This window comes from Lycium barbarum, chromosome 4 (genome assembly GCF_019175385.1).
Source record: "Lycium barbarum isolate Lr01 chromosome 4, ASM1917538v2, whole genome shotgun sequence".
In the NCBI taxonomy this organism is placed as follows: Eukaryota; Viridiplantae; Streptophyta; class Magnoliopsida; order Solanales; family Solanaceae; genus Lycium; species Lycium barbarum.
Genome location: NC_083340.1, coordinates 11,943,018 through 11,953,558, shown reverse-complemented (window position 1 = coordinate 11,953,558; position 10,541 = coordinate 11,943,018). Strand labels below are relative to the sequence as shown.

The 10,541-nt window shown below is 44.1% G+C and overlaps 1 protein-coding gene across 1 annotated transcript; it reads left to right on the top strand.

Annotated features, from left to right (window-relative positions):
* The first annotated feature begins 310 nt into the window (after nucleotides 1-310).
* Nucleotides 311-9,206, top strand: LOC132635212 (uncharacterized). The gene is made up of 5 exons (XM_060351503.1): nucleotides 311-354; nucleotides 1,272-1,360; nucleotides 2,047-6,879; nucleotides 7,861-7,926; nucleotides 8,844-9,206. The coding sequence occupies exon 3, from the start codon at nucleotides 2,466-2,468 to the stop codon at nucleotides 5,604-5,606; it is 3,141 nt and encodes a 1,046-aa protein (XP_060207486.1). The 5' UTR covers nucleotides 311-354; nucleotides 1,272-1,360; nucleotides 2,047-2,465; the 3' UTR covers nucleotides 5,607-6,879; nucleotides 7,861-7,926; nucleotides 8,844-9,206.
* Nucleotides 9,207-10,541: the final 1,335 nt, after the last annotated feature.

Below are 10,541 nucleotides of genomic sequence, written 5' to 3'. Positions count from 1 at the left end.
GCTATTGTAAAGTTGAAGAAGAAAAGGTAAGATTTGATTTTGTTTTTGCGTTATGAAGGTTATATCCATGTTGTAGTATGTTATAATGGAGGAAAATCATGAAATATGAAATGTTGGAGGTGAGTTGTGTATGTGGAGCTTGAGCCGTGTAAATGGGTGTTGTTGTGTTGTGATTGAAATTATGAATTAATGCCTAGTTATTTGATTATGATCATTGTAAGGTGAAGAACAATTTAATGCCCAAAGAGTCTTTTAGCTAATGTTTGGCATTTTATGGCTTATTTTTAGATCGTGGGCAGCCCGAATCATAGTTTGGACTTAGCTTGAGTTGGATCATATTGGAGAGCGTTTGAGGTATGTAAAGCAACCTTCCTTCTTTTGGCATGCCTTAGTTTCACATAGGCTAGATTAGAGCTTTAAGGGAATTCCAAATTCGAGATTCGAGCATGTTATGATCCATATATATATTCTTTGGCACTCTTATGTATGTTTTTATGAAATATGAACCATGATGTATTTGAAGTAATCGCTTTCCGAAATTCGCATAGAAAATGTTCACTTTAAGGAATTTTATAATCTCTGAATGCCATATTTTTCGCATAGAGGCTCGGATCGCTCCAATAATTTTTATAGGAGTTTGCTTGATGTATAATGGGTATGTTTTTCATAGGCGGGCTCAGTTCGGGTCTATACTCGTCCGTGGGTCCCGCGACGCCCTTTATGTAAATTCGACAACTTTGAATCAAAAAGTGATAATTATTATTCCGATTTCAAATATGACTATTTTACTTATCCTTCGGATTTATAATAATGATTTTATGAATATGATTCCTCACTACTCCGCTCGTGCCTACTATGATATCGTTCGCCGGTTCTCGGGCCGGTTCTGTTGTCGTGTGCTTTTTGATACATTCCGGTGTTATGCTGTGTTTATGGTTCACCGTGCTCCTCGCTCGAGGGCCGGGTTCCACTTATGTTTGGCGTTATGCTGTGTTTGGCGTTATGCTGTGTTGTGATGTGTGACGGGGATTCGGAGATTTGAAACTTTCTGGTGTTATGCTGTGTTGTGGCGCCATCGACAGGCGGGCGACCACATTTTCCAGTGCCCTATGCATAATTTATACTTTGGAAATAAACATTTTGATATGTATTATTTTCTATATATCTGATTCGATTATTATTCAGATTTATTTCTGTACCTTCTGCTTTGCATACTCAGTACATATTTCGCACTGACCCTCTTCTCCGGGGGCTGCGTTTCATGCCCGCAGGTACAGACGCACAGCCTGGTGATCCACCTGTTTAGGACACCCTTTCTGCTATTCGGAGTGCTCCTCTCTTTCCGGAGCTTATACTTTTGGTATATATATTTATTAGTGCATTTGCATATATTCGTTCATGGGTACGGCGGGGCCCTGTCCCGTCATATGATTATGTCGGTCTGTTAGAGGTCTGTGGACATGTTTGTGGGTTAGGGTCTTTCTGTATGGATGTATGTACATGTCGTTTGGGCGATCCCATACGCCGAGGCGGCCGGTCCGCATATGTTGTTTGGGCGATCCTATACGCCGAGGCGGCCGGTCCGCATATGTTTATATATTGCTTGGTTAGCCCTGTGTGGCTTTTGTTGGTATTTTCTGCGTGCAGGGTATATTGGATAGTCCGTAAAACAAAGGAAACTCTGCCGAAATTTTCTGGAAATTACCTAAATTTGAAATAAAGTCTTGTCGGCTTCCGCCATATACTAGAATGAGTTGATAGAATTTGAGATAATATTTGATAGATGGGTTCGGGTGCCCAGATCGGGCACTAGTCACGGCCTACGGGGTTGGGTCGTGACAAAAGTGGTATCAGAGCGGTTTGTCCTCGGAGTGTCCACAGATCGTGTCTAGTAGAGTCTTGTTTATCGGTGTGTTGTGCACCACATCTATAAACAGGAGGCTACAGGACATTTAGGATGTTGTCTTTTCTTCTGATCTTAGATCGTGCGATAGAACTGTGCTATTAGGATGATTCTGTTTTGATCTGTTGTTGTTTTTCTTTCAGTGATGCCTCCGAAAAAGGCGACGGCCGCCCAGAAGAAAAAGGGCGTAGTAGGAGAGACCAGCCGGGCTCAGAAGGGTACTCGGACCCTTGCTCAGATGATGCGTGATATTACGTCCCGGCCAGCCGACTCTGCTACGTCTTCATCGTCAGAGGAGTCTGGAGCAGCTTCACCATTAGCTCCAGGGGCTTCAGCTCCCGCGCCTCCAGCTCCTCAGCCAGGGGCGGAGGACAGGACACTGAGAGAGGCTGTGCAGTTATTGACCACTCTGGTAGCGGGACAGGCTCGCTGACGCGGGCGGAGAGATGATGATGATGACGATAGGCGTGACAGCCTGAGGGTTCGAGAGTTTCTATTATGTGGCCCTCTAGAGTTTTACGGGTCTAAGCCCGACGAGGACCCCCATGACTTTATTCGGGGGATGCGGCGCTTATTAGATTTGGTCAGGGCTTCAGAGACTGAGTCTGTTGAGTTGGCTTCGCATAGACTACGGGATGTTGTTGCTCACTGGTATGAGTCCTGGGAGCTATCCAGGGGTGAGGGTGCTACCCCAGCTACGTGGGACGACTTCGTGACTGCTTTCACTCACCACTTTTTGCCCCCAGAGTTACGGCGGGCGCGGGTTGACCGATTTTTGCATCTGCAGCAGAGGGGTCGGAGCGTCCGTGAGTATAATATGGAGTTTGATTCTTTGGCCCGGTATGCACCTGCCATAGTAGCAGATATGGCCGATCGGATGCACAGATACGTGATGGGGTTAGACCGCTATTTGATTGATGGATGTATGGCGGTGGCATTGCAGGCAGACACGGATATTGCCCGACTACAGGCTTATGCCCTGGGTATGGAGGACCGACATAGAGCTGATTATTCTAGCAGAGATCGGGACAGGAGGCCGCCCAAGAGGGCCAGATTCGCAGGTTATTCTGGAGATTCTCGAGGCGGACAGCCTCAGCAGCAGCAGTCAGGCAGACATCCTCCTCCGTCAGGCCGGGGTACACCCCCACAGTTTACCGGCAGGAGATCTGAGGGTGCCGGATATTCAGGGGCAGGCCCGAGCTCTAGGGCTTCAGGTTCACAGTTGGACAGAGGTTCCAGCAGTCAGATGAGGCCACCCAGACCTTTGTGTTCCTATTGTGGGAGACAGCACCCGGGAGAGTGTTTCCGAGCTACGGGTGCATGCTTTGTGTGCGGCCGTCAGGGCCATCATATGAGAGACTGTCCGGCTAGAGGTGGTACAGGCAGTTCAGCTCAGTCTACCGGGTCAGCCGGTGGTTCATCTTCAGCCTCGGTGGCGATGCGCCCTGCGGGGCGAGGTACTCCAGCACCAGCAGGCCGCGGCAGGGGTCGTGGCGGAGCTTCGGGTTCTAGCGGTCCTTCGAACCGCATTTATGCCTTAGCCAGCAGACAGGACCAGGAGGCTTCGCCTAATGTCGTCACAGGTATATTACTGGTTTTCTCTCGTGATGTGTATGCATTGATTGATCCTGGTTCTACATTATCATTTATATCTCCACTCGTTGCTGATAAAATTGGGATAGAATCCGAACCGATAGAGCCTTTTGAGGTAGCTACACCAGTAGGGGATTCTGTTATAGCCAGTCAGATTTATAGAGATTGTTCCGTGATTATCTGTGGCCGCTGCACTAAGGCGGATTTGGTAGAGTTAGATATGATCGAGTTTGACGTGATTATGGGTATGGATTGGCTAGCTTCTTGCTATGCTAATGTTGATTGTCAAAAGAAGATAGTCCAATTCCAATTCCCAGGGGAGCCAGTTATAGAGTGGGCAGGTAATACAGTATCGCCAAGGGGTAAGTTTATTTCATACCTCAAGGCTGAGAAAATGATCAGAAAGGGGTATATTTATCATCTGGTCCGTGTTCATGATTTAGAGGCAGAGGCACCGACTCTTCAGTCAGTCCCAGTGGTTAATGAATTTGTAGATGTATTCCCAGATGAGCTTCCGGGTCTTCCTCCCGAACGGGAGATAGAGTTTGCTATTGATCTGTTGCCAGACACTCAGCCTATCTCTATTCCTCCGTACAGAATGGCACCTGCAGAATTGAAAGAATTGAAAGAGCAGCTGAGAGATTTATTGGAGAAGGGTTTCATTCGGCCTAGTGCGTCACCCTGGGGAGCTCCGGTATTATTTGTGAGGAAGAAAGACGGCTCGCTGCGGATGTGCATTGATTATCGGCAATTGAATAAGGTAACCATCAAGAATAAATATCCCCTCCCCAGGATTGATGATTTGTTTGATCAGCTGCAGGGTGCCAGGTACTTCTCGAAGATAGACCTGCGATCGGGTTACCATCAGGTACGGGTACGAGAGGCTGATATTCCCAAGACAGCATTCAGGACCCGATATGGGCACTATGAGTTCAGAGTTATGTCTTTTGGGCTGACAAATGCCCCAGCAGTATTTATGGACCTGATGAATCGGGTATTCAGACCGTTCTTGCATATGTTTGTGATCATATTTATCGATGATATTCTGGTTTATTCTCGGTCAGAGACAGAGCATGCGGACCATTTGAGGACGGTACTTGGCACACTTCGGCACCAGGAATTATATGCTAAATTTTCTAAGTGTGAATTCTGGTTATCTTCAGTGGCATTTCTGGGACATATTATTGGGGCTGATGGCGTCCGGGTGGATACCCAGAAGATCGAGGCCGTAAAGAATTGGCCTAGACCTACGACGCCGACAGAGGTGCGTAGCTTTCTGGGATTGGCTGGTTATTATCGGAGATTCGTGGAGAAGTTTGCTTCCATTTCAGCGCCTTTGACAAGGCTGACTCAGAAGGGAGCTAAGTTTCAGTGGTCAGATGCTTGCGAGCGTAGCTTCCAGTTGCTGAAAGAGAAGTTAACTACGGCTCCAGTCCTGACTGTTCCGGAGGGTCCAGATGGGTATGTGATTTATTGTGATGCCTCTGGTATTGGTTTGGGATGTGTGTTGATGCAGCACGGCAGGGTGATAGCTTATGCTTCCCGGCAGCTCAGAAAACATGAAAAGAATTATCCTACTCACGATTTGGAGCTGGCCGCGGTCATTCATGCTTTGAAGATGTGGAGACATTATTTATATGGGGTTCACGTTGACATTTATACAGATCATAAGAGCCTTCAGTACATCTTTAGGCAAAAGGAGCTGAACTTGCGGCAGCGGAGGTGGTTAGAGTTGCTGAAAGATTATGATGTTGACATTCTCTACCATCCTGGGAAAGCTAATGTTGTGGCGGATGCACTCAGCCGCAAGTCTATGGGCAGCCTAGCAGACGTGCCATCAGAGAGTAAAGAAATGGTTCGCGATATTCATCAGTTGGCTAGTCTTGGAGTTCGCTTGGCTGATTCTGGAGATGTTGGGGTTTCTGTTCGAGGTATTGCTGAGTCCTCTATTACAGAAGATATTAAGCGGCATCAGTATGAGGATCCTATTCTGGCACAGTACAGAGACGCAGCGCTGGCACAGGAGAAGACTCCGTTTGAGATGTCACCTAATGGAGTGTTATTTCACAGAGGCAGATTGTGTGTACCTGACGTTGCAGGGTTGCGGTGACAGGTTATGGGCGAGGCACATTACGCCCGATATTCTGTTCACCCAGGGTCGACGAAGATGTACCATGATATCAGATGCCTATATTGGTGGGACGGTATGAAAAGAGATATAGCAGAGTTCGTTGCTCAGTGTCCAAATTGCCAGCAGGTTAAGATTGAGCACCAGAAGCCCGGTGGGCTATTGCAGGAGATGGAGATACCGACGTGGAAGTGGGAGATCATTAATATGGACTTTATTACAGGTCTACCTCGCACTCCACGGAGGTATGATTCTATTTGGGTTATTGTTGATCGGCTGACGAAATCAGCCCATTTTCTTCCGGTTCGGACCACCTATTCAGCTGAGGATTATGTCAGGCTTTATGTCAGGGAGATTGTACGACTTCATGGAGTTCCTGTGTCTGTTATTTCAGATAGAGGTGCCCAGTTTACAGCTAAGTTCTGGAGATCGTTTCAGGAGGGATTGGGGACCCAGGTGAGCCTGAGTACAGCCTTCCATCCCCAGTCCGACGGACAGGCCGAGCGCACTATTCAGACATTGGAAGATATGTTGCGTGCCTGTGTTATTGATTTCAGGGGTAGCTGGGACGACCATTTACCGCTTGTTGAGTTTGCGTATAATAACAGCTACCACTCCAGTATTCAGATGGCACCATATGAGGCTTTGTATGGCAGGAAGTGTAAATCACCGATCGGTTGGTTTGATGTTGGGGAGACTGAGTTGATTGGCCCAGATGTGGTCCAGCAGGCCGTGGATAAGGTGAAACTTATTCGAGAAAGATTGTTGGCAGCCCAGAGCCGACAGAAATCTTATGCCAATAAGCGACGTCGACCGTTAGAGTTTCAGATTGGCAATTGGGTGTTCCTGAAAGTGTCACCGATGAAAGGTGTTATGCGATTTGGCAAGAAAGGAAAGCTCAGTCCGAGATATATTGGGCCCTATCTGATTATTCGCAAAATAGGCAAGGTGGCCTACGAATTGGATTTGCCAGCTGACTTGGGAGCGGTACACCCGGTATTTCATGTTCCTATGCTTCGTAAGTGTATTGGTGACCCTTCCAGAGTCTTTCCTGTAGATGACATTCAGGTCACAGAGGAGATATCTTATGAGGAGCAGCCTATAGCCATATTGGATCGCCAGGTAAAAAGGTTGCGGAACAAAGATATGGCTTCTGTTAAAGTGCTGTGGCGGAACAATAACCGAGAGGAAATGACCTGGGAAGCTGAGGAGCATATGAAGAAGAAGTATCCTCATTTATTTTCAGAGCCTACAGGTAATCCAATTCTCTATTTGACTATGTTGTTTGATAAATGAATCGTTGATCAATGATTGTATTGTTGTGATAGTTAGTAAGGAAACTTCCCCAAATTGTTGTATGACCGGTAAGGTTAATCTGACATTCGAGAACGAATGTTCTAAAGGGGGGGAGGATGTTAGAACCCGTATTTTTGTACAGTGGAATAATCCGGATTTAATTATGATAAGTTAAGGACAAAAAAATTATTTCGGGATACAAAGTCGGTATTCTTGACCTTCGATTTTATTTTGAGATATATGTGGTGCATGAATTTATTGGTATGGAACAATTAGGAAAATTTGGGACCAAAAGTGATAAAAATTGGAAGATAAAAATTATTCACAATTTCCATGGTTGGCCCACACAAATGGTGTTCAATTTTAATTGGTCCACCACATTGTGTGGGCCACAAACCATAAGAGATATTATGGGGACTTAAAAAGATGACCTTAAGTCATCTCCTCACCATTCTATACTTAGCAAAAAAAAAAAAAAAAAGTGGAAGAACCAAGGGGGAGCTCACGGCTAGGAGCAAGAAAACCAACCCCCATTTCTTTGCCTTCAAAAATTAATTTCTTGGTGTTAACCCACTATATTGAAGTCCCTAAGTAGCGTGGAAGAGTTGTTTGGGTCATCTAACCATTCACTGTATCCAATTGCAAACCCTAGGCTATTGTAAAGTTGAAGAAGAAAAGGTAAGATTTGATTTTGTTTTTGCGTTATGAAGGTTATATCCATGTTGTAGTATGTTATAATGGAGGAAAATCATGAAATATGAAATGTTGGAGGTGAGTTGTGTATGTGGAGCTTGAGCCGTGTAAATGGGTGTTGTTGTGTTGTGATTGAAATTATGAATTAATGCCTAGTTATTTGATTATGATCATTGTAAGGTGAAGAACAATTTAATGCCCAAAGAGTCTTTTAGCTAATGTTTGGCATTTTATGGCTTATTTTTAGATCGTGGGCAGCCCGAATCATAGTTTGGACTTAGCTTGAGTTGGATCATATTGGAGAGCGTTTGAGGTATGTAAAGCAACCTTCCTTCTTTTGGCATGTCTTAGTTTCACATAGGCTAGATTAGAGCTTTAAGGGAATTCCAAATTCGAGATCCGAGCATGTTATGATCCATATATATATTCTTTGGCACTCTTATGTATGTTTTTATGAAATATGAACCATGATGTATTTGAAGTAATCGCTTTCCGAAATTCGCATAGAAAATGTTCACTTTAAGGAATTTTATAATCTCTGAATGCCATATTTTTCGCATAGAGGCTCGGATCGCTCCAATAATTTTTATAGGAGTTTGCTTGATGTATAATGGGTATGTTTTTCATAGGCTGGCTCAGTTCGGGTCTATACTCGTCCGTGGGTCCCGCGACGCCCTTTATGTAAATTCGACAACTTTGAATCAAAAAGTGATAATTATTATTCCGATTTCAAATATGACTATTTTACTTATCCTTCGGATTTATAATAATTATTTTATGCATATGATTCCTCACTACTCCGCTCGTGCCTACTATGATATCGTTCGCCGGTTCTCGGGCCGGTTCTGTTGTCGTGCGCTTTTTGATACATTCCGGTGTTATGCTGTGTTTATGGTTCACCGTGCTCCTCGCTCGAGGGCCGGGTTCCACTTATGTTTGGCGTTATGCTGTGTTTGGCGTTATGCTGTGTTGTGATGTGTGACGGGGATTCGGAGATTTGAAACTTTCTGGTGTTATGCTGTGTTGTGGCGCCATCGACAGGCGGGCGACCACATTTTCCAGTGCCCTATGCATAATTTATACTTTGGAAATAAACATTTTGATATGTATTATTTTCTATATATCTGATTCGATTATTATTCAGATTTATTTCTGTACCTTCTGCTTTGCATACTCAGTACATATTTCGCACTGACCCTCTTCTCCGGGGGCTGCGTTTCATGCCCGCAGGTACAGACGCACAGCCTGGTGATCCACCTGTTTAGGACACCCTTTCTGCTTTTCGGAGTGCTCCTCTCTTTCCGGAGCTTATACTTTTGGTATATATATTTATTAGTGCATTTGCATATATTCGTTCATGGGTACGGCGGGGCCCTGTCCCGTCATATGATTATGTCGGTCTGTTAGAGGTCTGTGGACATGTTTGTGGGTTAGGGTCTTTCTGTATGGATGTATGTACATGTCGTTTGGGCGATCCCATACGCCGAGGCGGCCGGTCCGCATATGTTGTTTGGGCGATCCTATACGCCGAGGCGGCCGGTCCGCATATGTTTATATATTGCTTGGTTAGCCCTGTGTGGCTTTTGTTGGTATTTTCTGCGTGCAGGGTATATTGGATAGTCCGTAAAACAAAGGAAACTCTGCCGAAATTATCTGGAAATTACCTAAATTTGAAATAAAGTCTTGTCGGCTTCCGCCATATACTAGAATGAGTTGATAGAATTTGAGATAATATTTGATAGATGGGTTCGGGTGCCCAGATCGGGCACTAGTCACGGCCTACGGGGTTGGGTCGTGACAACTTTTTAGTTAATTCGGGAATTAATTAATCGTTTATCAAGGCGATAGGTGATTGTTTCCAATTTCCATAAGCTTCTGATTTCCGAATCTTTGACTAAATGGAGTGAATTTGGGCTTTCGCAAAATAAAACAAAGATCAGGTGAATCAAACAAGCAGTCTGTGGCCAACTGTCCCTCGAGGTTAAATAAGTTGGAAAGGGTCAAAAATGTCCCTATGCTCGTGGAAAAGTGCTAAAAATATTCTCCATTACAAATTTGGATAAAAAATATTCCTCTCATCATTAAAGTTTTCAAATATACCTCTATTTTAACGGAAATCCCCAATATAACCTGATTTCATTTTTAAACCCAGCCCAACTACATAAAAAATTCATATGCGATCAATTTGTTCCCGAGTCCTACATCTGGAGCCACTAGGCACAGGAGTCGGTAACCCATATGAGTTTTTTATTTAGTTGGGTCGGATTTAAATGAAGCGTGTTTACAAATGAAATCGGGTTATGTTGGGAATTTCCATTAAGACATGGGTATATTTGAAAACTTTAATGACGGGAGGGGTATTTTTAACCCAAGGGGATATTTATCCCTTTTGCATAAGTGGAGGGGCATTTTTGACCCTTTTCCCTTAAATAATTACTTACACACAAACAAAACGGAATCAATTATCAAAAGGCATAATACATACACGGACCCTCAATCTTGGCTTCAGCGGACAAGTATGCCCTCTAATTTTGGGTGTGCACAAGTAACCACTTCAACTTATCTCCACTTTATCAGTTGAACACTCCAACTTACAAAATGATCATCAAGACACCTCTAAAATTTATGTATCACGTCAGCATTTGTGTTTATATGTTTAACTTTTTACACATTGAGATATCTACTTGTGCACACCAAAAATTGGAGGGCATATTTATTAGCTGAGATCAAACTTGAGGCCCTGTTTATATATTATGCCTTCAGAGAACTAATACAAATTAATAAACAATCGTTGTGATAAATTGCTTAAAGCTTTTGTGGCTTGAATAGTTAAAACTGTGTTAATGCTTCTTAATAGAAAGTAAAAGCTTTTTTTTGCGCGGATTGCCCTTCATTTGGAGAGGTCTTTAATTTTTGCCTTTTAAATTG